The sequence below is a fragment of the Ictidomys tridecemlineatus genome, chromosome 6, assembly GCF_052094955.1.
Source record: "Ictidomys tridecemlineatus isolate mIctTri1 chromosome 6, mIctTri1.hap1, whole genome shotgun sequence".
Taxonomy (NCBI): domain Eukaryota; kingdom Metazoa; phylum Chordata; class Mammalia; order Rodentia; family Sciuridae; genus Ictidomys; species Ictidomys tridecemlineatus.
In genome coordinates, this window is record NC_135482.1 from 83,233,928 (window position 1) to 83,261,540 (window position 27,613).

General features: G+C 38.7%; 2 protein-coding genes across 3 annotated transcripts in view; one reads left to right on the forward strand and one right to left on the reverse strand.

Annotated features, from left to right (window-relative positions):
* The window catches only part of Rassf8 (Ras association domain family member 8), a 135,211-nt gene extending 123,374 nt beyond the window's left edge, over positions 1-11,837 (reverse strand). The window contains exon 1 of the mRNA XM_078015059.1: positions 10,900-11,837. Within this exon, the coding sequence (XP_077871185.1) occupies positions 10,900-11,822 (923 nt within the window). The 5' untranslated portion in view covers positions 11,823-11,837. The remainder of the gene's footprint in view (positions 1-10,899) is intronic.
* Lmntd1 (lamin tail domain containing 1) overlaps positions 10,978-27,613 on the forward strand; it is a 395,781-nt gene continuing 379,145 nt past the window's right edge. The window contains exon 1 of one of the 2 annotated variants that reach the window (XM_078015053.1): positions 10,978-11,107. The gene's annotated coding sequence lies outside the window, so the exon portion shown is untranslated. The remainder of the gene's footprint in view (positions 11,108-27,613) is intronic. The other variant, XM_078015055.1, reaches the window with a different exon arrangement.

A 27,613-nucleotide genomic window follows, 5' to 3' on the forward strand; every position in this document is an offset into this window, starting at 1 on the left:
TGCCCCATAGAACATTTAGTAGTAAGGGCAAAACTGGTTATAAAGCTTCAAAGATCCAACTGACACTCCTTGAACTGCATCAGAGTATTGCAAGCTTAAAGCCATCTTACTCACTTTGAACTTGTGAACAAATGAGTTTAAGAGTCCTCTCAGAAGCTCACCTGTTTGAAGGGAGAGCTTCTAAAATTACAGTGCAAAGGAATAAGAACTGGGCATATGGTGTAGAAAGAAGGCAAGACAGGCTCCCAAAGGAGTGAGCACCTCTTCCAGAAGGACAAACAACCACACTATCTTTGGGACTACTGGGTATTTTGACAGGTAAAGGAGAAGTGAAACCATCTTTTTTGTATGACCAAACAGCAAGCTCATACATTTCGGCATCAATATATAAGATGGCTTATTAATTTAGCTGCACACAAGATGGTCAAGGGGTGGGAGGGTCAATAAGCAAGAGGTAGGATAGCCACCTGCAGGAGTCCTGGGCAGGAGACCAGAGTCAAATGTCAGAGGTCCTGTGTGTATCTCAGAGTCTTAATTCAACCCTGCAGGCACTGACAGGGCTAAGTTTATAACAGTTCAGTATGTGAGATTTCTGTATTCAAAAGCTCATGGTGACAGGTGGAGGATGAGTCTCAGGTGAGGAGAGCAGTTCAGAGGCAGCAGACTAAATGAGAGATGATGAATCAGGGTGATGAAGGATGGGAGGCAGGGAAAACTTCCTCAGCTGTCCTGAAGGTAAGATCAGAAGGACTAGATAGATGAGTCAAGGTGAGGTGGCACAGGAAAGCAAGATTAGGAATAAGATGAATAATGGTGCCACAAACCCAGGCAGGAAATAACGAAGAAGTTGTGACTTGCTAGTCTTAAGGAATGACATGTGGTTCAGCAGCAGGGCTGAAACTAGAGTGCAGTGCACTGAAGGAATACAGATTTGTACATTCATTACTGTGTGTATCGGTTCAAACACACACACACATACACAACCCAGAGAGAATAAAATCAATGTAAGTGAATGAAACCACAAATAGCAGAATTCTTACATTATTAGGACATGACCTCTTTCAGAACTTGATGAATTCTGCAGAAGGGAGTGGAGGAATAGGAGAAAGGCAACACAAGGCACAGAAACAGACATGTTGAGGGGGAAAAAAAAAAACCACAGGAGGCCCCTTGCTGCCCATACCGAGAAAACAGGTTAAGAAATTATGGAGCTGGAGCGAAGAGTTGAGGGCATGGGAGGTTGCAAGAAGTTCTAAATTAACATTTTTCAACCAGGATGTTACTGGCAAATTGTGAATGATGTCTTCCCCATACTCAATGATTAACACCCACCCCCACCCTCACCCCTGGGGCCCTGCCCCTGACTAGAAATATCTACACCACAGTCTCTGCAATAACCAAACACTGCTCCCGTGTACTTCCAAATGGTACCAACCCATTGAGAATCCCTGGTCAAGGAGGAGGCAGCAAAGAAGACTTAATCAGAAAGATCAGACACAAGAAAAGCAGATTTAATCCTCAAGCCTACAGGTCAGCTCCCCCTCCAAAATGTAACCAGGAAGGACCTTGGTCCTCACCTCTCCACCTAGGACACTGTCTAAGCCCTCCCTAGATGGATTATCACACTCATCTTCCAGCTAGTCTTTTTTCTTTTAATATGGTGCCGCTCATGTGCTAGCAAGAGCACACTGAGCCACAACCCCAGGGCCCCAGTTAGTTTTTCTGCTTTTATCCTTACTTCCCAAAGGCAAGTAACTTTATGGCAGCAGTGCAAGCCTTTTCAATTTTACTCATTTTAGTTAACAATAAATAGCATTTTTATATTACTAACTCCCACAATAACACTATGAGATGGTACCATTACCGTTTCCATGTTACTGATAAGACACAAAGAAGCTATGGAATTAATCCATGGTTACAGTGATACAGGACTGGGATTTTAACCCAGTTGATTCCAGACTCCAGACTCTTTCCTACCACCTCACACTGCTTTCTATTTTGTTTATTTCTCTGTTCAAGACCCTCAATTGTCCTCTTGTGTAAAAATGAAGATTCTTATCACAGTCAATAAAGCCCTATTATAGGCCCCTGTCCCTGTCATGTCCTCTTTGCCTTATCTCTAGCCATTGCCCCTTGCTGTCCTCCAGCCTTGTCCTCTAATTGCTGTGATGTGGACACACCTGTAGGCCTCTGCCTTTGAGCTCATGATGTCCTCACTCTGGAGTATTCTTTCAGGAGTTAGGGTTAGAGAGAAGGTTCCTTCACTTCATTAAGGTTTCTACTCAAATGTGGTCACATTAGTGAGGACTTTCTGCCTATCCAATATCAAGTAACACCTCCACCCTCGCCAAGTATTTTCATTTCCCCCTCCCTGCTATATATGTATTTTTTTCTCCATTTATCATCATGCAAATAATGAGAAATTACTTGCTCATTTATTAACACCCTTAGTAGCATGAGCTCTGCATGGACAGAAGAGCTTTGAGCTTTATGTTTTTACTCTGCTACATAGTCATGCATGGAAGGGAATGAAGTTGAGTTTTTGAATGAAAGAATGAACAAAAAAGAGTATTGCTATGGGGCTGGGGTGTGGTTCAGTGGTACAGCACTTGGTAAGCATGTATGAGGCACTGCGTTCGACCCTCAGCACCACAATAAATAAATAAACAAACAAACAAACAAACAAAATAAAGGTATCATGTCCATCTACAACTAAAATAAATAAATAAATAACAAAAAAGAGTGGTGCTATGGAAGAAATGTTTCAAGCCAGAGGAAAAGTGAGCCTAAAGTGGCAATATGTTGTAAAACAATTTGGATATACTAGGACTGCAAAGTTGCTATTGACTGTGGCAGTCAAGATATTGGTGTGTATGGTTCTAAATGTTTCTAAGAAATGGTTCCTGGTTGCAGAGGAGGTGGGAGGGTGAACTAACAAAAGCAATGAACACAGACAACTTCCTGTAAGAAACTGGCTGAGAATGCAGACAACTAGAAAGAAAAGCAGACTCAAGAGAGACTTGAGTATACAGTTTCTAGGCTAAGAGTATGGAACCAAGAAAAGGCAAGACTGGAATTTGGTAGAGAGAAAGGACTGCTGATGGGGAAATGCCTTGGAGATACAAACTCCAGAGTGTAGGGGATGAGAAGGGTCTCTGCATTAAGAAACAAACACTCTTCTCCCACTGTGAATGACTAGAAATGGTCCTCTACCCCTGGTACTCTCCAGAACCACCAAATTGGACAGACTGTATTAGAACCTGTCCTTTGCAAAGAGCTCTGAGGCCTGTTTGGACTTAAAAATTATGAACTTGGTGCTCAGTATGTTTCATAAATAGTCCAAAGCTACCCAGGCACAGCCAGGCTTTTAAATATAATACAATCCCTGTGGTGTTTCCTGATAAGGTACAACAGAGGAAGAGATGGTTAAGTCTGGAAAAATGACAATGAAGGGGTGATCTAGGCTAGGATATTGTTAAAGAGAGAAAATAGTGAAGTAGTTATCATTAATAACAAGCATTTGAAATTATTTAAAGGGGCAAAGAGCATAGGCATCCCCCTTCATTATTGTAAGAAAGTAAATAACAAGAAGGAAAATGAAGTGAGAGAAGAAATATTTGAGTAGGAAGGTTTCTATAAAGGCTACAGGAAGGAAACTAAAAATTTCATTAAATATGACAAAAGCATATTATCAATAATTAGATTTAGATGCTTTTCACTTAGTGTTATCCAACTATGAATGTCAATTGATAAAATGGAAAAAGGATGCAACAGACAACTGATTTTAGAGAGATAGGTAAGGGCAATTCAGTGGAGGAAAAATACTCTTTATAACAGTGTTGGAATGATTAAATTTTCATATGAAAAAAATGAACTGTAATCCACAACTGATCTCATATAAAAATTAACACAAAATAGATCAAAGACCTAAACTAAAAACTATAAAAATTCTAGAATTTAAGAGAAAATCTTTTTTTATCTCTGGTTAGGCAAAGGTTTCTTAAATGCCACACTAGACATGCAATCTATAAAGGAACAAATTCATAAGTTGGAATTCCCAATTTCAACTCCTGGGGGCTGGGGTTGTGACTCAGAGGTAGAGCGCTCCCTTATTATGTGTGAAGCACTTGGTTCAATCCTCAGCATCACCTAAAAATAAAATAGAGATATTGTGTCCACCTATAACTAAAAAAAATAAATAAATACTAAAAAAATTAAAACTCCTACTCTTCAAAAGTCACCATGAAGAGAGTGACAATACAAACCACAAACAGGGAGAAACTCTTTGTAAATCACATATTTGATGAATGGCTTGTATTTAAAATTCAATCATAAGAAAACAATCAACCCAACAAAAACATGGGCAAAAAAAAAAAATGAAAGGACACTTCACCAGAGAAGATAGAAAAAAAGCAAAAAAGACTTTAGTAGGTGTTCAACATCACTAGTCATTAGACAAATGCAAATTTAAAACAGGGAATACGGCAATACTAAAACTTAAAAGATTATACCATGTATGGGCAAGAAAAGTAAAGGAACTACCAATGTTTATACACTGCTGTTAGGAATATAAAGTAGTACTATTAGTTTGAAAACAGTTTGGCTGTTTTTCTGTTTTGTTTTGTTTTTATCAGGGATTGAATCCAGGGGTGCTTAACCACCGAGCCATGTCCCCATCCCTTTTCATCTTTGAGACAGACCTTCTCTAAGTGCTGAGGCTGGCTTTGAACTTGTTATCCTCCTGCCTCAGCCTCCTGAGCCAATGGGATTACAAGTGTGTGCCACTGCGCCTGGTTGATTTGACTGTTTCTTAAAAAATGAAGCAAATACCTTCCACCAGATCCAGTCATTCCATTCCTACATGCTTACCCAAGATAAAATATAGGTTAATACAAAGATTGAATGAAAGTATTCATAACAGCTGTATTTGTAATTGTCAAAATTAGAAACAATGCAAATGTCCATCAATAGCTGCTATACATTTATACAATTTTCAGAAATGAAAAGGAATAAACAACAGCTATATCAACATGAATGAATCACCATATAATTACTGAGTGAATGAAGCCAGTCCAAAACAAAATACATATTATATCAATCTCAAAGTCTAGAAAAGGTAAGCTACACTATGGTGACAGAAAGTAGAACAGTTGTTCAAAAGGTGGGGAAGGATGGAAAATGAAAAAATGATAAGGGCAATGAGAAAATTTGAAGGGGGTGATGGATATGTTTATTATCTTGACTGTGGTGATGATTTCACATGCATTTATATAGTCAGACAATGCAAATTATATAGTGAAGTATGTGTAGTTTATTGCATGTTAATTATATCCCAATAAAGCTGTTTTGAAAAAGAAATACATAGGAAGTCATTATATATTAAAGAATAAAAATAAATACAAATAAACTACTATAAAGTTTTCTGACATTTAATGTATCAGGTATGAGAACCTCTTGTAAAAATGATAGATTTTACCTTAAACATTATAAAACATTTCTAGTTTATTTCTCACTGGTATTTCTGGCAGAGTTTATATATTAAAAATCTATTCAAAAACTTAAAGCAAAAATAAGAATGAATTCTTACTTTTCTGAATAATGTCTATTCATTAAGAGAACACTAGTTTTTAACGTATATACTTATATTTGGCATAATAACTTAAGTGATCTCTCAATAATAAAATTACTATAATTAAGAATAAACATGACATAGTACTCAGAAGCCAATGCCAGTTAATGAAATGACAAAATATATCACCCATAAGAATAAAACCTGGTGGAAAATAATCATGACACTCTTATTACAACCTACATTTATACCTGACTTACTATCAAAACAAAGAGTAAAATGTATGCTACTTGAATAGGAAACTATTTTTCTTAATGAATAAAACTTTGACAGTCCTGGAGCTAACTGTAATTAGCTTTGTGCTACATCTGAATAGGATATTTTTTAAAAAATGCCCCAAATAAGTTTTTTAAATTCTACATCAGGCTGTGAATTAAATAGGTAATAAATACTATTGGTGCTAAGGAGCTACAGGCAATTTGTTCCAGGTCACTACAGAAATAAGTAAAGGGGACAAAAAACAACAAGGGTTCTGAATCCTAACTTTCCTCCACAATGGTGGCTACTTGTGATGAAATGTCCTGGGGGCACAAAAGCCCTGCACAGAGCAAATCATGTGATTTGCCCTTCTCCAGCCACACTCCTGATGTCTTTATTACACGGTAGAACTGAGTCTAAACAAAAACCAACATAAGGCAAAGGGTCTGGTTAAAGGAGGCATATGTCTATCTTCCTGACCAGCAAAAAAGGAATGTGAAATGATGGAACAAGAAGAAGAATTTCCTTGAGTGAAGGAAATGTATGAAAGCATAAGCTTCCTCTTTATGATTGAATGTGTAAACTGTGCACTTCTCTTTTGGAAGAGCACCCAGCAGAAGGTTTGGCTTATCCCAGGAGCTCAAAAACACAGCCCTAACCCTCCCTGCTCTCCAATCCAAGAACACCCTAGCTGATGAAAGCCTATATACCACCAAGAGGTATCAATTTGGAAATCTAATGGTTGAGGGCTGAGGAATAAGTTCTAAAGACAACAGAATCAACTCTAAGGTCCTGGGTATACTAAGTAATCGACAAAATACAAAGCTAGAATTAGAATTACAAGGTGATAACTGAAAGAAAACTATAATCCCAAGAAATAAGCCATGAGAGAATGCACATGATTATGTAAGAAGTAGAGATTACATAATCAATAATAAGACTTACATCAAACTAATATTTTGTAAAGAGCAACTACAAAACAAAAATACTGAAAGCTTTAGAACTTCTTTGGCTAAAACAGGAATGCTTTAGTGAGGAGAGAAAAAAAAAGCAACTTCCCCACCTCTAGGTGGCTCCCAGTTTTAAACAACTATTTCTTTCCCTAACTGGTCAAAGAAATGTCTAGTGACATCAACACCTGAACAGTACCTAACATCCTTAGAACTCCACCTCTCATTTTTCTCCTGGAGTTTCCCTACCTTCCTTTGAATCTGCCACTGAGCAGTGGATAGCAGCTGACTGGTGTGTTATCATGGGATATGGTATAAAATAGTATGGCATAAGACATTTTTTTTTCCTTTCACTAATCCTATAACGATGAGAAATGCATAATTATTTTAATGATGTACTTACAAAAGGATTAGCTACAACAGAAAATCACAAGGGTAACACTAATTAAAAGGTGTCTCAATTTATTACTAATATGAATTTTCTACAGAGTCCAAATGCATTAATTTTACCTGATATCTGTGAAGGCTCTTAAATATAATTCATATAACCAGCAAAGAAGAAACATAGGGCAGAGTTGGACTGGCTTTTATGTCACTTTCCAGAAAGCAAACTTAACAATGATAAATAAGGCAATGGAGATACAAATACAAAACTGATATTACTATCTTATTCATTATATCAACAAATATTTATTGAGCACCTAATATATAAAGGAATAAACTAGGCATTATCACTGCCCTTATGAGCAAGAGAGGGAAGTTAAGCAATAAAACAATATGTAATTCTAAAATATGGTAAATATTAAGAAGGAAAAGATGAATATACTGCAAGGGAGAAAATTAAGGAAATCTAATTTACATAATGATAAGGTTGGCCTTCTTAGAGAAAATATAGAGAAAGGATATTTTAGCTAGCACACAAAAATGAGAAATTACTAAAGGTGATGGCCCTAAGAGAGAGAGACCTGGCACAGGAGCAATAGTCCTGAGGCAAGTCTGCTAAGAAACGGCCAAGATGCTGGCAAGAGATGTAGGTGAGGGGGCAGAGACCAAATTATACAGGGCCTTGAAGGCATGTTAAGGATTCTGTATCTTACCTCAAGAATAAATGTGCTGGGTTGGGATTGTAGCTCAGTGGTAGAATACTTGCCTAGCACATATGAGGCACTGGATTCGATCCTTAGCACCACATAAAAATAAATAAATAAAATAAAGGTATTGTGTCCATTTATAACTAAAAAAATATTTTAAAAAAGAATAAATGTGTTACCTGGGAGCCTTAAAAACAAATGACTCTTTTTCTTCAGGTTGCTGTTGAGAAAACAAACTGGAAAGAAACGGTATACAGTGTGGCAGGAGGCTACCGAATCTGGAAGAGGTAACAATGGCTTGAACTAAGATGGTAGCATGTTAAAGGATGAAAATCAGATAGATCTGAAATAGATTTCCCAGAAAAAATGGACAGGATTTTGTGGCAAACTGGTTTGGAGTGGTTGATAAACAGAAAAAAAAGAAGAGATGAAAAATAGAGAAGTCTGGAAGTCATGAGGTCAGCTCTGGAGAAATCTGAAATGCAGCCATTTATTTATTGGCTAATACAAGTCAGGCACTGTATTAGGTGTTCGGCTCATTGTAACATTCCTTATAGAAGTAGCATCCCCATTTTACAGACAGCAAATTGTAGATCACAGAGGTTGAATAGCTGGACCAAGACTATTTATCTTGGAAGTGAAAAATTCATACCTGCCACCCCAGTCTGTCTGTCTGGTTGGAGGGTAAACATTATTTTCACTATATAGAATACTTGGAAACTATATTTTTATCTTTCAAACTGACAAATACCAAATGAGAATAAATAGTTGATACATTACTTTTTTACTTCAAAATGTCAGATTTGTGATGCCCAATGTTTTCTTATTCAAATCCCATCCCCATTCCACTTATAAAAATTTTGCAATGTTTGAACACTAGCAAGACATCTAAGACCTTAACATTTTATAAAAATTGGCAAAACCATTATACCAGGAATTAATCATAATAAAAAGAGCAACAATAATCCAGAAGCAAGCAAGAGGTTTACTCTCAAGTCATTATATACATTAATATAAGACAGATTAAGAAATGAGTAAGTAACCTTGAAAAACCAATCATTTCTCAAACTGCAAGACATTCATATCAAAAATTGATACAAGCTACCAGAAAGAGAAGGCTGCAAAAGCCAAGTACTAAAGACTCAGATTAAAAAGTCACAATTAAAAAAAATAAAAATAAAATAAATAAAAGGCAAAAGTAAATAATATAATCATGTATGATTTTAAATCTGCAGTTTGCATATATCACAACCAAACTCAGGACATACACCATAAAAATGATTTAAACATCCTCTTCTCTTTCTAACTGTTTTTCCCTGCTGCACACTGACACTTCTACAAACTGAAATGCCTTTCCTATCTGCACAATCCCATGATTTGCTCCCTCTAGGGGCTCCTAATGTCCCCAGAGCTACTGAAGCCCAGAAATAAGGCTTAATCAATGAACCTACAAATAATTCAATGCATTACTGCCAATTGTGTCAATTATGGAAAGCGCCATCACTCTCAAAAGGAGGGAAAATTTTTGAGAGGGGGAGATTTTTGAAAGATACAATCACCTACATAACAAATTATATTTTGTTCCATTTAATCCTTCAATAAAATAATCATCAAATTATGTTCAGTGTTTTTAAAGTAAGGTACACTCAGGTGTAATTTTGATGGTTTGGGGAAAGATTCCCGTGGAAATAAATAACATTAAAAGTACCATTAGTATGACCACTAAAAGAACTCACACAAACCACTTCCCACACTGATAGTGCTGTGTCCTGCATCCTGATTCTTGCATCCACCCGCCCTGCACCTCTTCCTGCAGAGAGCTGGCTGGCATTCACTGCTGCCTCATCCAGGCTAAGGGCAGGATGTTGAAAGCCCATTAAGAGAGCTTCCCATTTTCTGCTCCTTGGTAACATGATCGCAACTCCTGGCAACTACCAGATGAAAGATTTTTTTTTTTTTAATAAAGAAAACTACGTGAATCAGAAAAAAAAAGAGTCTGAAGAGCTGAGATCTATACATATTTAAAGACAGATCTAATGAAGAATTGCTGAGCCACAATCTACTGGAAAATCTATAAACGTTCGTCCCTGCTGTCACCAGGCTGGAGAAATTTTTAAAAATGCAATGATTTGCTGTATTGACAGGACTAGCCTGACAGGTTTAAATCAGCTAGGATACGTGCCCTGAATCTATTTCCCTTCTAAATCCCTAAAGATCAGGGGCAATGTTGACCTGCAATTATATCCTAAGATTGTGCTGCTCAAGATTCCATTTGTGTGTGGGAAAGTAGTGGTTCAGCAACACCAGGCGGCTCTATGATGCTAAAACAGCAACGCAACACTCATTAAGAACCCAGGTTTCGTCTTATAAAACCCTTGCGGTACAAGGACTCGCATTCAAAGCTCACGTTCCTTAAAGTTGACGCATACCAGGCTTTCTGCGATTTGCCCTCTCAAAGTTTCTAGTTTGCAGAATGGAATTACTTTGAAAGTCCCCTCTTCTAGACTCCCCAGGAGGCTTGGCGACAGGGGGGAAAGGAGACGCACGACGGTCATCGTTCAAACAAAAATTTAAAACCTATAAACCAATCACTTCTTTTTCGGAGAAGAAAAGAAGCGTTCACCCATCCGCCACCCGGCCGGGCGAGCATCCGATTTCCATCTGGAGAAAAAAAATATATTAAAAAGCCAGACATACATTTCCCTTCCCAACAAAAGTGGCCTCTAAACTCCCTTGCCAAGGACACTGGGAGGAAGCAGAAAAGCCACGAACAAGCCCGTACTTTTTGGTCCGAGGCGCGTGTGTGCCTCGGAGAGAAGGCGCAAAGGGTGACACACCGGGGAAAAGGTGAACCAAGAGGAGGTGGGGAGCCCGCGGCGGGACGGGGTGGGGGCGGGCGGACGACGGGACCCACCGTGCGGGCAGAGTGGAGAGGGGGCGGGGAGGGGGCAGCCCCGAGGCTCCAGGAGCAGAGGGAGGGTCCCAGGCTCCTGCTCAGAAATCGCCGCCTCCAAGTAAAGTTAATACTTACTCAGTTTCGCAACTGCGCCGCTCCCGCAGGCCGGCCGGCGGCTGGGGACTCGGCGGCGCTGGGGACACGGCGGCGCCCGGAGCCCGGCGGCTGCCCAGTGCCAGTCCCCGCGCCGCCCAGCCCGGCGTTCCCCCGGCACGCGTCCCGCAGCGGCGGGAGGCCCCGGCCCCGCGGCGCGCCCTCTCCGTGCACCTCCGCGGCCGGCTAGGTGAGTGTGGACGCCACCCGCAGGGGTGCCGGGTGCGCGAGCGCGCAGGCAGCAGCCGTCCCCAGCTCCGCCGCTGCCGCCGCGCTGCGGGTGTGCGGGCGAGGCTCGACGAGGAACAGCGCGGCGGACGCTGCGCTGGGCGCCGGACGAGTGCAGGCGGCCGAGTCGGCGGCCGGCTCGCTCCCGCGGCTGGTGCCTCTGGGCTGGGGGCCGGGCCGGGGGCCGGGCCGGGCCGGGCCGGGTGGCCGGGCGGCTCCGCCCCTTCGCCGGGTCGCGGGCTGAGCGCGCGAGAGGAGCGGCGCGGGGGCGCCCCCCTCGGCCGGGCGCTCGGGTTACAGCCGCGGCCGCCCGGCTCCCCCGCCCGCGCCTCGGCCGCCCGCCTGCGCCGGGCGAGACTGTGTAACGGAACTGGGACGCCAGCGCTGCATTGTGGGAGCTTTCGGGCGGCGGGGGAGCGCGGCGCGGCCCTCGGGCACACCCGGGCCAGACTCCAACGGCCCCTCGCGCGTTCCCCGCCGCTGTGCGGCCCGCCGCGCGCAGAGGCCTGCGGACCCGAAAGCCAGACGCCTTGAGGTGACCAGCGTCTCGGTGACGCTTGTAGGAGCAAAATCTTCCATAGCCCAGGGCTGAGACTTGTAAAACTGCCCTCTAGGGTGACCCGGGAAAGTAGGAGGCCTTTTCCGCACACGGGGAGTGGGGCGGGGGGGCTTTTCATCTGGAGTAGCTGTGATTCAGCGTCCCCCTTTGCAGCAGGCAGTGACTGAGGCAGGGAACGAAAAAACAAGCGAATGAATCACTTATGAGTAACAAAAGTTTAGAAAGGCTAGGCACCGATTCAGAAAATGCCCCCCCCCCCCGCGCCACTGCACACATGCCTTTATAAATAGCCGATAATCAGGGAAGGAAATCGCTACTTTTGGAAGTGCAGTGCAGACATATATGTTGTTTTCTGTTTTCACTCTTCACCTTTTTAAATTTAATGTCATGGAGTAACGCTAGCCATTGGACAAAAATGAAGTCTTTGCTCACACATCCCCATAACTCTGCAACAGCTATTAATATGAAAGGAGATGGGGGCAGATAATGGAAGAGATGCAAGAAAATGCTCCATTTATAAAATGCCTCCTTTAATTTCAGACACCAGCTTTTTATCGTCAAAACAAGGATATTAAATTTGAAGCACAACTTGTGATTGTTGTGATTCAGGACCTGATTGTTTTGACCCTTTGTTTCTTGGTTTTTGACCTTTTGTTACTCAAGAGCTCCTTTTTGTTTTTTAGTTCCTCTGCCTTGCAGGTGGGTTGAGGAGGGAGCTCTGGTGAGACTAAAATTTGGCAAGTCAACAAACATTTGGTAGATTTGTGGAGGAGAAAAACTCTCCATCATTCCAGATCAAAACCTGAGGGAATATGACTTAAGGTGAATCTATAGGGCATGGATCCTTCCTTAACTCTACTAGTTGTTTAGCCTTAAGGTAAAATATGTCCTTTAGTAGCCTTGTCAGCCTTCACTCTACAAACAGTATCAGCCACTGTCTGATTGTCAACTAATGGAAAAACTTTATGCTCATCTTATTCTGCTCTTGGTGCCATTTGCCAATGTTATCTCTTCATCTTAGAACTTCTCTTGCTTTAAAAGTCATCACTCTTTTGTGGAAGTCTTGAAACATGGATGAGTGATAGCAGGCAGAATTGTGACTATTAGGATGTAAGATTTTACAGAGTAGCTAGACCTTAATCTGTTTTTTTCTTGGTTACCAGGAAGGATCCCCACTTCAGTTTTATCATACATCCAGAGGTGAACAAGTTGACTGACTGGTGACAATCAACTCCCATTTGACCAGCATTTAGTAGGATTAAGTTTACTATGATTGAATAACTATGTCCACTATTTAGGAGAAGCTCTTACTAAGATTCAGGCACCTGAATGAGGTATCCTTGTTTCCGAAGCAGAGTGTGTGCCTTATTGGTGGCTGCCAGAGTCACCAAAGTCATGAATTTGCCTCCATCAGTGAAAAATCTCTTCCCTACTTAGTCCTATTTAGTTGCATTCTTTCTTTTGCATATAGTATAATTTAAGGTGTTTTCTTTCTTTATTTATTTTTTAGCTGTAATCATGTCCCTGTTAAGGTTTCCTGGGATCACACCAAATGTCTTTCTTTGATGGGATGTGTAAATAACTCTACTTGCAGATTCTAATTATATTCTTGGAAAAAATATGTAACTAGAATGGGTAAGTATTCATACTGTGAAAACACTGTTAATAAAGATTTTATTTTTAAGAAAACAACCTGATAATTTGGATTCATAAGAGATCATTATAAAGGGAGACAGGCTAAGCTAGAGTGCACTGGGAATGAATCCGAGATGAAGCACCTGGAGATGTACTGGCAAGTATTTAGCAATTTCCTATTACTGTTGTAACAAATTGCCACAAACTTAGTGGCTTCAAACAACAAGAATTTACTGTCTTAAAGTCCTGAAGGTCAGAAGTCTAAAATTAAGGTATGAATTATGTTTCTTCTGGAGGTTGGAGGAGAGATCATTCCCTTGCTTTTCCCAGTTTTTGGATACACCTGCATACCTTGGCTTGTGGCTCCTTCCATTTCCTCTGTTGTCAAGGCCCAGACTTCCTGTCTCTTTCCTCTGTGCTCTCTCACTTCTATTTTGTGGTGAGGAGAACATCTCTTTCCCTGAGAATAGAAATTGGTATAGAAGTGTTTTTGATCAGATGTTAGAGACTGAATTGAAATACTTAAAGGAAGAGATGACAGGTGACTTTATTATTTACCAAATCTTCACCAGGGTTATACTAGTTTGACTGTAACATTGGTGAAGCAGTGACTTTTTACCTCAGCTAAATCTGTATTCATCCCGTGTCCCATGTAATTGAAACCAAGGTGTTGATACACCAAGAAAGCCTAGTTCATAGGCTTTCTGCAGTTTATAGGGCTAAATCTCTATGCAAATCACTGGCAACTCTTTTGTAATGTCCAGGGAGTCATTTTGCCAAGTTTGAGACATATGTTGGTAGACTGGCCTACCAGGGAACAGTAACCTGTAAGATAGGCTTCTGGGAAGCCAGTGATTCCAGGCTTAGTAAGGTCTATGGGACACATTTATGACTCCCATTCTAGACTAGCCAAGATGCTTATACCCAGACAGAGAATAATCAGTAGGTCAGAATCCACCAAGGGCAAAGTATTGGACACTCCCTTCATGAGGAAGTCCAGGGGGACCATCAAAATTAAAATTTTGACTTGACAAGTGGGTCTATAGTATAAGAAGTAATAAATTATGATTCTTTATTATCTGTCTCTGCCTGTCTTTCTCTCCCTCTCTTCTTCTCCCACTCTGTGTTTCACCTATAATAAATGTACAATTCCCTGACCTCTTAAATGGTCATTCAGGTCTCTCACCACATTTCCTGAAATTGATGTTTTACTTATTGTCATCTCCAACCTCAGCCCTATATCCTGGTTAAAGCCATGGAGCATGTATGTTACACTCATCCACTGAATACCCCATGCCTGACTCGGGGCCTAGTACAGTGCAAAGCTTAACTGGTACTAGTTGAAATAATAATTAATGAGTGAATAACAATGCAAATTTAATAAACTAATGCTACTTATTTCACCTTACAACTTTCTTTGCTTTTCCTCCTTCTAACATATAACCAATGAAGATTTCCATCCTTTTTTTCAATTAATAACATTTAAAAAAATAAACTAAGGTACTGGTATTACAATAATATACAGAACATAATCTGGACCTTCACTGAGCTCACAGTTCATCTAAGGAAACATGCTAAGAAAAGGAAAATAAGGCAAGCAATCCTATCTAGTCTATTCTTTTTCTCTCCTTTATTTTTTCTTTATTAGTAACAGAAATCTGGTTTGTGTCCAGCTGAAAAACTTCACTGTATAACTTTCCTTGAAGATGGAGGTAATTAAGTATAAGCCAATGTCATGTAGGGACTCCCAGAAAAACAACTCTCTGTGTGTTGGTGGTAGGGTAATGCCAAGGCTACCTCAAACTAACTCAAGCCCTATTGCTGCCTGGAACATGGATGAGATAACTGGAACTTTAGCAACAGTCTTGTAGAATAGAGAAGATAGCAGGAGGATGAAAAGAGCTTTCCTCATAACACCAAAACAACCTGTAAAATTTCTTTTACATGAGAGAAAAATAGTAGATCTCTTAATTAGAGCAAAACACAGTTGCCAACTAATACAAAAAATAATTATGGTGACATTAGAGGTATAAAAGGGTGTATATAAACTTTGGGGGGTGTACATTTAAGGAAATGATGAATTTTGCTTGAGGGAAAAGGAGATTGGAAAGGGATTATAGAAAAGATGGCTTAAATGATGAGTAGCTATTCACTTGGTTTGTGTTATGATTTAGATATTAGATGTCCCTCAAAAGTTCATGTGTGAGACAATGCAAGAACATTGAGAGGTTACATGATAGGGTTGTGAGAACCTTAACCCAATCAGTGACTTAATCCCCTGATAGGGATTAACTGAGTGGTAACTGAGGATGGTAGGCTGTGGCTGGAGGAAGCATTAGGGATGTGTGCCTTTGGGGTTTATATTTTGTATCTGGCAAGTGGAGTCTTTCTGCTTCCTGTCAGGGTGTTCTAGCTGCTTTCCTCTGCCACACTCTTCTGCTATGATATTCTGCCTCTCCTCAAGGAATGGAGCTGGCCATCTATAGACTGAGACCACTGAAACTGTGAGCCCCCAAATGAACTTTTCCTTCTGTTCTTGTTGAGTCTTTTGGTTAGAGCAGCAAAAAAGATGACTCAAATAGCTTGGAAAGAAGGAATTTCAGATCTGATATTTCAGGTCATTTTTGTTGTTGTAAAGTTGGTATATGAACAGACAGATAATGGTCTTTTTTTGTTTTTTTTGTTTTGATTAGAGAAGAATGATGTGATATTAAGCATAGGAAATGATGGGAACTCTTCAGGTCTATGGCAGGAAGCATTTGAAGAAGTATTAATTAAGGAAACTCTAATTTTTTATATCTATTTGCCTTATGATTTTTCCAATTTTGAGAAAAAAATAATATATATCTTCTCCTCTTTATTTCTATACATTCTAATGTTTAATCACCTTTTCACTTTGTTCATATTGGGTTAGTGAGAGATCTGGCCTGAATTACTAAGCCTTCATTTAGCCACTTTTACTGGTAAGTTTAAAAAAAAAAAAAAAAGATCATATTTCCTCCCCTTGTCTGTGTATGTATTAAACAAGTAAATATGGTATTCTTTCCCATTCCTAATGAAATTCTTGTTCTTGTATTGAAACACTGTTATGATCTATAAATATTGTGATGTATTTGGCTAATACGAGGGATTTTTTTTAGAAACAAACTAACAGTTCTCAGATGTATAGAACTTTTTTATTTTAATGATAGTGTCTTTTTAGAAATTAAATTGTAGTTAACAAATAATAAATAAGCTCTTAAAAGACCCTCCAATAATCATCAGATCAGTATAATAAAGTACATATGGAAAGAAAGTAAAGCATAAGCTATAAATGGAAACTACAATAGGTTATGCCAAAAGGGATAAATCAAATATGTTTAAAAATAATATTTAAAGTATGGTTGGGTCTTTCTTTAAGTTTTAAAAAAAGTTATCCTTTAAAAGGATAATTTTTAAAAATCTCAATTCTTTTATTATAGTGTAGGCTGGAAGAATGGATTTAGTTAGCTGAGATGGAGAATTATACCTAGAGCCTATAAGGATAAGAATATTGAAGGAGAATAGTGGATGACATGCCAGCTGTTATGAAATTGCATCTTTGCAAATACATGCAGTAAAATCTGGTCTGTCTAGCATCTTTCAACCTGAACGCCTTTCACCAATCTCCCTAGACTGCTGCAGTACTATAATTGAGGTTCATAATGATGACCCTGATATAACTTCTGAATCATAGCAGAGAGATTAAATTATGTTCCACTTTAATTTCATGTATTTAATTATATTTTTATTAGTTGCAAACGGAAATCTGATCTGTTTTATAATACTGCTAGACTGACTAGAGCTCCTTATCAAGGACCTAGCATCCTCAGATGCAAAGGTTACACTCAGGGGTGTAAAATAAAAAACAAAACAAAACAAAAAACCCACAAAAATTTATTTTAAATGTGTCAATAATAATAATAATAATAATAATAATAATTTTGAAGTAATTTAGAGTCATCCAGTCACATTTTTAAGAATTGTAACAAATGTATTGGTTAATAATAAGTGTCACATGGCTAATTCTTTTAATAAGTATCATAATTCATGTTCTATAGTGAGAAAAATAAGCTTAGAGTATGAGTAGATAAAGCTTCATTTTGAATTTGAGAGAATGTCATCTGTGAGTCAGCCAGACAGCAGACGGAGGCATGGCCCAAGCATATTGTAAGTTGAGTTGGTTGTATGTCTAAGTTTGGATTGAGGGTCCTGTCAAGCTCTCTCATCTCACCTTTGGTTTCCCCAGAGATGCATTTGGTGGTTCTTATGACAGTAAGAACCTCTAATACACATATGGATCAAGCATGTGTCTTGGTCATACTCCCTGGAAGCAGAGCCTGAGATAGGGACTCTTTTGCAAGTGACTAGTTGAGAGTATGCTCTCAAGAGAAATTGATTAAGGAAGGTATCATGGAACAGGGGGGATAGAGCTAAGTCAGAATATGGTCTCTGCTAGAGACCAGTTTTGGCCTGATCCTATGGGAAACTCTAGAGTAGGAATTGCACCATCCAGTTGGTCCTCTTGTCACAAGGAGGCCAGCCTTTTGTACCCCTCATCAGTCACTCATGGGCAGTAGGTTAGTATTAATACCTAGGCAAAGAGGGTAGATCTCTGAGAGCAACCAATACTCACGGTAGCCTAAGATGTGTGCACCAGCTCAAGAAAGGGATCTGGCCAGGACACCAAGAGTATCTACTTCACATGGAAACACTGTACTATTGTTAACCGCTGTTGACCTGTGACGAGTCCTTGCTTCCCCAATGTTGAAGAATAACACCAGAGAAGCACGCTGAGGCAAGGTCAGAGTGGAAAATTAGAAGTTTATTAAAGGACAGCAGAAAAGACTTCTCCTGGAGGAAGAAGGGGACCCAAGAGATGGAATCCGTGGAAGTGCGGTTGTGTTCCCCTTTTTATAGTTTTGGTGATGGAATGTAGGTGGGAAGGCCCGAGGGGTGGGACACAGGTGGGCCAAAGAAGTAATCTGGGCACTTTGGAGTCAGCATCTTTAAGTTTGCTGTTCATTAACATTTCTTTGGGATGAGCTATCTTCAAATCTGCTGGGGCTGTTCATTAACATTTCTTTGGGATGGGCTATCTTCAAATCTGTTGGGGCCTGTTTTCTGGACTTTATTAACTTTCTGAGAGTTGCTCAACTTTTCCAGGAATTCATTCTCAACATGGCATCCATTTTAGATTTCACTCGATATTAGACCCGATTTACCTAACTACACTGACTACCTAATTTTAAATCTGGCTTCACTATGCAGCAGATCAACCTTTAATAATCTTGTAAAAACTGAAATATCCTACTAACAGTACTGCAGGGGCCAAACAACACTAAGGGTCTTGTTTCTAAAGGAAAGTATATTACAAGTAAAATTAGGAAGGAAAGGAACATGTCTACTCTTCTAGCAGGGGGCCTGGTACCTTGTTTCTTCCCACCTATTTTTTTGTGCCAAGCAGTAATAGCTGGTCTTGGCTTCTGGGACTGAGGCGAGATACCCAGCAAAGAAACTAAAGATGTTAGGGAAACAGTGGCTAGATATAGTGAATCTGGATTGGGACAAGGGAACACTTGGGTTAAGGTTTACATCTCAGTCCTACATGCCAGTCTCCCCACTGTTTGTTACTCTGCTAATACCCTTTGCAGCAGCCCAAGATTCTTGTCTCTCTTGGCCGCCTCTGCAATTGTACTTCACTCTATTTAGACATCTCTTCCAATGCTCTTCACCTAACAAATATTCAACTTCAGCTTCTCTAGCACTTTCTAATAGTTTTCTATGGTGAGTATGGGAAGTAAGAAAAATCCTTGCCATACTTCCCCTTCTAAATTTAGCCCATTAAACCTTGGTCAAACAGGGTGGGCCTTTGTGAAAAACAGAAGCCATGCAATTGACTGATCTGCATTTCAGGGATGTGCCTGGGAGGTGCTGGGTAAAGCTCTGATATTCACTGTGAGAGTGAAGGAGAAGACTGAGAGCTCCAGAGGGGGAACAGGAGCAAGGACAAGGCAACTGCAGTTACTTCCTTCTCCCCCTACCCCTACAACCTCAGGCCTTTCACCAGCCCCAGACTTTCTGCTAAAGATACCATTTTAGACTAATGAAGATACTTTGACAACTGAGAATGGGTGGCTGTGAGGCAAATGTAGAAAGATACTGGCAACTATGGGCTTCGAAGGAAGAAAGGAAAGTGGTGTGAGTGTTTATGATTTTACTTTGGGAATGGAAGAGAAATTTCCATTACTAAGGCTACAGTAGAAATAAATGACACCAAGAACTATGATATGGATATTATAATTATTACCACTTTGGCTGGAATTAGAACCACATTTCCTGACACTGCCCTCAGCTAAGCAGGATTTTTAGGGTAGTTTCCACCATTACAGTACTGTAAGGTGTGTGGACACCATGTGGTGCAGTGGAAGATGGTTAGGACTTTGATGGCGCCATCATCCCTACTGTGCTACCTTCTAAGAGAGGCTCTTCTCTTCCTGTTGCTCCTCAGTCTCTTAGCAATCCTAGCCTTCCAACCTGTATGGGAGGGGAGCCAACTGATGAAAGAAAATAGAACTTTAAATGAATTCTCATGGCTCTGCTTTTTACTGTCTGGATGACCTTGGATAAGTTGTTTAAGTTCTTTGCCCTTCATTTTCTTATCTGTCAAAAATAAGGGAAGAAAGGAAAGATAATATTAATAGCATAAAAAGAGTTACTGTGAATATCAACTGGAATAATATGCATAAAGCACAATGCCTGGTATGTAAGTATTATTGTTAAATAATATTTATTATTCTCTGAAGGTACTTTTATCAAAGGAAATAATTATAATTTTCTATTTCACTATACTCTGTGCTAGACATTGTTCTAATTGCTCATATATTAACTTTTTAAATCCTCTCAACCTTATGAGATAAATCATATTATACCTGTGTTATAGATTAGGAGGCCAAGGCATAGAGAGGATAACTAATTTGCCTCAGGATTCCATCATTTGATAGTAAAAGCTAGGATTCAAACCCAGGAAGTCCAGCTTTAAAATCTGCACTGTACCATGTTGTTAAAAAGTGAGGCAAGGTCTGGGTAGTGGTAGAGTGCTTCCCTAGCATGTGAGAGGCACTGGGTTCTGTTCTCAGCACCACATATAAATAAATGAGTAAAATAAGGGTCCATCAACATCTAACAAAAAAATTTAAAAAGTGAGACAAGAATCAAAGATAATAGAGAATAAGGAATAGAACTGGCTGGCTGGGGTTGTAGCTCAGTGGAAGAGCACTTGCCTAGCATGTGTGAGACACTTGAGTTCGATGGTCAGCACCACCTATAAATAAATAAATGAAACAAAAGTCCATCAACAACTAAAAAAAAAAAAACAAGAATAGAATTGGCTTGGGTGGAGATGAAAAAATAAGGGTGGAATTGCAAATTGAGTGTGCACTGTCAGTGCTTCTGCATGTTCACCTAGCAAAGCAGGTTAACTTCCTACTTTATTTTTGAATGGTTAGTAAGTTTCCAAGTCAATTTCCAATGAAAGTGGGAAAAAGAAGACTATGACTCAGATCACTACATTTTAAAGGACATTCCTAGCAGGCAAGGCACCATCTTAGGAACATGACACAAATTAGCTTTGTGACCCTGCACAAGTCCCTTTGCCTTTCTGCATGTCTCTAAGATGGAACCATGTATGATAATGGTGTCTTTCCAGCATTGACTGGCAGATTTAGCTGGCTATTCCAAGTTTCCTCTCTTTTTCCACTGCTCCCTGTATATCCCCTCAAGCCTGTGTATTTATTTCAAGAGGACAGCATTTCCAGGTGGGGTACATTCTTATAACAATGGCTTACAGAAATGTCTCAAATATCGAATCTAGCTCTAACATTTGACTCTGTAAATTCCAAATTAGAATGATTGGGGGGCTGGAGCTTTGGCTCAAGCGGTAGCGTGCTGGCCTGGCATGCGTGCGGCCCGGGTTCGATCCTCAGCACCACATACAAACAAAGATGTGTCCACCGAGAACTAAAAATAAATATTAAAATTCTCTCTCTCTCTCTCTCTCTTTCTCTCCCTCTCTCTTTCTCTCTCTTAAAAAAAAAAAAATGATTGGTGTCATGGGAAGAAATGAGAAATGGCAAAAATAGATTGCTCTAGCATCTAATAATGATCTAAACTGCAGTTCAAAATAGACCTAAAAAAACCTTCAAAAATTTTAAGTGAGGCTTTAAGATAGATTTGTACTAAGAATATAATGTTTACTAAATATAATCATGCTATATTTTATATTTCATTATATGACTTCACTCCTTTCAATTTAAATACAAGTTATCTGTGAAGTGTTTAAGACCAGAAGTGTTTTAGGTTTTGGATTTTTCAAAAAAGTTGCAAATCATAATGAATTATCTTTGGGATAGTACCCAGGTTTAAACACAAAATTCACTTATGTTTCTTATATACCTTATTCATTTCCTTGTGGTGTAATTTTATACAATATTTTAAAACAATTTTGTGCACAAAAAAGGTTTATGTACATTGAGCCATCAGAAAGCATCAATTGGGCTTTCATGTTGACCTTCAAAAAGTTTTGGATTTGGAAGTCTTTTTGATTTTAGGTTTTCACATTAGGAATGCTTAACCTACATTCATTTCTGAGCATTGATGTTCAAAAATGTTATTTTCTAGTGAGCTCTGTTAGTCACTATAGCTTTATAACCAGTAAATGAATAGAGTCAATAACCTCAGACATAGCTTCATGTCACTTGTCCTTGGGATTCAACATTGCAAATTCCACACACTAATAGAATCATGACAGCATATCAAACTGAAGAAAAAGACTGGACAATATTCTACAGGTGCTATATGGAAGCCAATAATCAACCCATCCCTGGGTTGTCTTAGAATAATCCAAGAAAAGAAAATATTTTTTTCTTCTCCTTAGGGCATAGATTTTTTTTTTTTTTAAATTTTAGTACTTGATATTCCTTAGGAAAGTACTGGATAAAACAAAAACACTATCATAATCCAGAAATTAATCAAAGAAATAGTTGGTCTCCCTTCTTCTCTTTTGTATTAAAAGAACAGTAATGATTGCACTGTGGAAATCTTTGTAGATAAGGGATTTAATCCTATCTGACTATGCTATACAGCAGCAAATAAAGGTATGAGAAGAGGTTTTAGGGGAAAAAATTATAAGTTTAAAAAAAAAGGCAAGATAAAATAAAATATGGAAGCTAAAATTCCAAGCCTGTGTTGTCAACACCCAAGCCTAATGCTGTGTAGGAAAATACTCAATGTAGACACAATAGCAGCAAAGGTCAAGGAGGATGATTTTAATTACTCTATTTCTAGTTGTCTAGAGTAGGAAAAGGGATGAAGTTGTAATTTGGAAGAGGAACTCTTATGGTTTAGGCATGAGGTGTCCCTTAAAAGCTCCTGTGTGAGACAATGCAAGAAGGTTCAAAGGTGAAATGATTAGATAACAGGAGTTGCAACCTCTAAAGTGGATTAGTTCACAGATATGAATTTACTGGGGGGTAACTGCAGACATGTAGGGTGTGGCTGGAGGAGGTAGATCAAAGGTACCTTTGGGTTTACCTTTTGTCTCTGGTGAGCAGAGCTCTCTCTTTGCTTCCAGTTCTATGTCCTGAGTCGCTTCCCTCTACCATGCCCTTCTTCCATAATGTTCTGCCTCACCTTGGGCCCAGAACTATGGAGTCAGCTGACCACAGACTCAATCTCTGAAACTGTGAGCCAAAATAATTTTTTTTCCTTTAAGTTGTTTTTGTTGGATATTTTGGTCACAACACTGCAAAACTGACTAAAAAAGAAATTACTTTGCATCAATATTTTTTATGAGAGCTCAAGAACATCATTTAGAGCTGAGTACATAATTTCAAGGGGATCACTCCCATCCAAGCAGCTTCTAACAGAGGAACCAGTTATCAGATGCCTGTTCAGGGCAGTTTTACATAGGCATGAAGCAATATGCTCCATCCCTGAGTAACTGGAGTCAATAAAATTCCCTGTCACTGCACAACCTGAGCTAAAAAATTAGAATCGGAGCCTGTTGAGCTGGAAGGAGTCTTAGAATTCACGTCATCTAATCCCTTCATTTTACAGTTGAGGAATCAAATCTACAGATGCCTAGTGACCTGCTAGCAGCTAATTAGGGTCAGAGTTAAGATTTGAGACAGAATACAGACAAACAATTTTTTTAAAAACTCTTCTCTGCTGATATTTGTTTTAAAGTCACATCATTTCCATTTCCTTTCTTGCCACCTTTTATCAGTTTGTACAATAATTAATGCCTCTGAAACCATAAAAAGGATTTGATTAGATAATTTGCAGCCAGTGTGAGAATTATGTTTATTTTGAAAGGGAGTTTTCAGTTTGGAAGTTAAAAGGAATATTTTTTCCATGTTTAGGCTTTAGAGGCTGAGCTCTCTATACCCTTGCAATGGTCATGGTTACCTGTGCCACCATTAGACCAAGTATGTCTTTGGAAGCAGTTTGGGACAATTTCAGAGGAGCCCACATGTCTTGTCTCTGTGAGTACAGAACGTGCAGTTGTCAAGCAAGAAACCAGCATCCCTTGGTGAGTTCTACAGTCAGTAAGCTGTGAGTAGTCAGTCAGCCTCACAGAGAAAAGCCCTCCGCAGTATTTAAGACACTACTAAACCTCAGATCAAGCTGCTCAAATTTGCCTTTTACTCAAGATCAAGCATCTTCAGAAGTCATGCTGTAAGCAGTAGGGAAACTATCAAGTTGAACTGAAACAGAACAGCTAAAAAGAAGAAAACAAATGTGTACTTGACAGATGCAAAGAGGCTGAGTATTCACTGGGACCCTTTTTGTTTCCCCTGGACTAATTTAAGAATCTTCTGCCATGAAGCTTGTTCTAGTTTGCATTTCAATATGTTTTCCTTAATATTAAACCATGAATTTTCCATGGGCCAATTAAATAAAAATGAAATAGAGGTCAGTCTCTTCCTGAATTCCTGTCAATTATGAACATTCTTTTTCTACACTTGGTCACCTTCTCACTGTGACTGCCAATCTGAGATCCTCATTGCAGGTAGCAATCAAATTCCTGGTGATTAGACCAGAATAAAAGCTCAATTGCAAGTTGTTCTCATCCATCCCTGGAAGAGATCATGCATATGTGAGTCTTAGTCTCTTTTTCTTCCCAAACTGAAATATGTCCCTTCCTCTGCTTCTCTCTCCCTTACATGTACACGTAGACAGGTATATGTGATGCCTTCTCTCTTCCTTTGTCTTTCCTATTTCTAGAATCCTCCCTTTCTATATTTCTATTCATTATTTTTCTCCCTCCCATATTGTTCCCCAAACTACCTTTAATACAGCTGGTAAATATAAGTATTTGTCTTGTGATAAAATTTGGAGGAAGAAGCAAAGTTGTACCTCTTGGTGTTTATTTGAACTAAGAAACTCTGTCTTCTACAGTAAGTTCACTTTGACTACATGAAAGTATTTGTTTCCTGCCCATGCTCTACCTTATCCTTCTGTAATTAAATTTCACTTTCTTTTATAAAATATACCTTAAAACTATTTCTAGTCAACAGTTTTCCACTTTGAGTACTATAGTACAGTATTGTCTTCCACTGCTGTTCATTGCAGACATGCTACATAGGTAAATGAGCCCCTTTGAAGTAATTTTGGAAATTGGCCATTTTCAGAACATTGTTTCTATGAGAAAATGAATTTCCAGCCTTTAGAACATGATTTATTTTAAAAGTTAGCTATTTCCTATGCCTGTTTGGTAACAAAAATCTTTTTGATGTGGTGACATCAAATCAGAAAGGCCTGCCTTGGTTTTTACCTTGTTAAATATTTTCATAATTGAAACGGATTAACCTATTTATTTCTTGTATTTAGTCATGTGTGTAACATTCTAGAGAGACCTTGCAATGCATACTGTTGGTTTATTTATAGTTTTTCACAATCAAAAGGCATATGAAGGCTGCAGTTTTCTGGTATTTCTATTCTTCCACTCTTCCTGGGCACATGGAGAGATTATCTTTTCTAATCTCCCTATTAGCTTGTTGACATGGTTGTGTGACTGGATATTTGCCAATGGAATATGGATGCTGGTGGTTTGTGAAACTTCTCCCTCATTTGTGTAAGAGGAAATCTGTAGCCAGGGACTGTCTCCCTGTCCCCTGTTTAGCTAGTTGCAATGGTGACTACCAGAGCACCCTGGAAGCCAACTGTTGATGGCAGAGGTGCCACCAGACTGTTGCTGGTGACTGTCGGAAGCAGAGCTCACGAAGGTAGTAGCTTACCTGGAATTAGATAAACTGGGAGACAGATAAACTTCATGTTTTAGAAAACATTTTAGTTTTAATAGATACATAATAATTATATGTACTTATGGGGTGTGATTTTAATACAGCATGCAGTGATTTATTGAGTATAATTAGCATATCCACCACCTCAAATGTTTATCATTTCCTTATGGTGAGAACATTCAAAATCCTTATAAATTATTATTAAGTCTAGTCAGCAAATTGTGCTATTGAATGCTAGAACTTTTTCCTCTTATCTACTTGCTAGCCAACCTCTCCCTAATCACCCTCCCCCTACTTTTCTTTTTCTTTTAATTTTTAAAATTTGTTCTAATTAGTTTTAGTTCATACATAAATAAAGTATAATTTCTTGTTTTCCTGATTGAACATGTTGTAGAATCATGTTGGTCATGCTGTTGTATATGTACCTAAGATATAATGTCTGTCTCATTCTACTTTTCCATTGAATTTTTGGGTTCTCTTTCTTATAGCAGCTTAGCCTACTCTAATACTGCTACAAAGAGTAGTTTCAATCTTGTTGTATTTTACCTCAATATGCTGAATGATAAAACTATATATGTGAGAAGTAATTTTCTTAAGAAAACAAAACACTAGACATTTTTAGCTATTTGGTTCTGATAGTGAATTTTTCTAAACATTCAAAAATGTATAAGGCTAATTTAATCTTTTAGTCAAACATAAAAAATTGTTTACCAAAACCAGACATATTTTCTAAAGAGTTGTTATTTGAAAAGGGTAATTTGTTCTAGCCTTCACTATGTGTATTAATGGAAAATAAGTAACAGAATATCCACCTCATAAACACTGTTCTTGGATATAGTATCCCACAATAATCTCATTTTAATTAGAACAAACTTCTGCTTATAATGAAATGCACCCTCAAGAAACAAAACTTTATAGGATCACTTATAATACAATAACAAAAGAAGCATAAATCAAGGTTAAGATCATTGAACTCACAAAGGAAAATAACAAAATTTAAAAAACAACAAAATTTTTTGTAAAGTTCTTTAATCAAAATAGATACTTAAAATAATATAAAAATTGAAGTTTAAATATACAGTGTCAAATTGACCTCTAGCTAAAAAAATAAACATGTAGGCTGAATAAAGTAAGGATGAATTATTTTCTCACAGTTCTAAAATTTAAGAAATAGGAAAAGCGATTACAAAACAATCTGTGACCTCAATAACCTCATAAAAACAAAGTGAATATTACAATATTCTCAATGGAACTCTGAATACCGAATGAGTTCTAAGGAAACACACTTCAGAGGATAAAATAAGCATTAGCTGTAGGAAAATAATCCATTCTCTTTTGACATATTTGGAACTATTAGCAAATACATCTCACTTTTTAATGCAATAATGGACTTCATCTGTATTCCTATGCCAAAAGTATTGTGAGAGTTGTGATCTAGATCTTCATTATGCATATGAAGATTTCTGCTTAAACCTTAAGGAGACATCTGTGAAACTTTATTTGTGTCTCAGCAAACATTGTTTGCCCTCCTCCAGGTTCTGTGGCTGCCCAGCTAAGCTAAAAAGCAGTGTCATAACCAGGGGTCAGAGTGGCAAAAGAATATGCTTGTAGCAGGCAGGCGGCAATATAATATGGATTGTAGATCAGAAAGGAACCTTGAAATGTTCTCTGTTTCTCTCCTTCTGTGTTGAAAGATGTAACACATACATTATAGGCAATAGACTGCTGTATGCAGGCAAATCTGGAGTCTAGGTCTGAAAAACTCAGAAAATTGAGTTCTAACACCAGCTCCAACACTAGTTAACTCCTTGACAGATCCCAAATAGGACTCTGCTTCCTTATCTGAAAATGGGAATACTGACTTCATACTTGTTTTCCTTACACCCATTCTAGATGAAATCTTTACCTGTGGGAAGTTACACAAAACACAACTCTTTATTTAAAAAAAAAT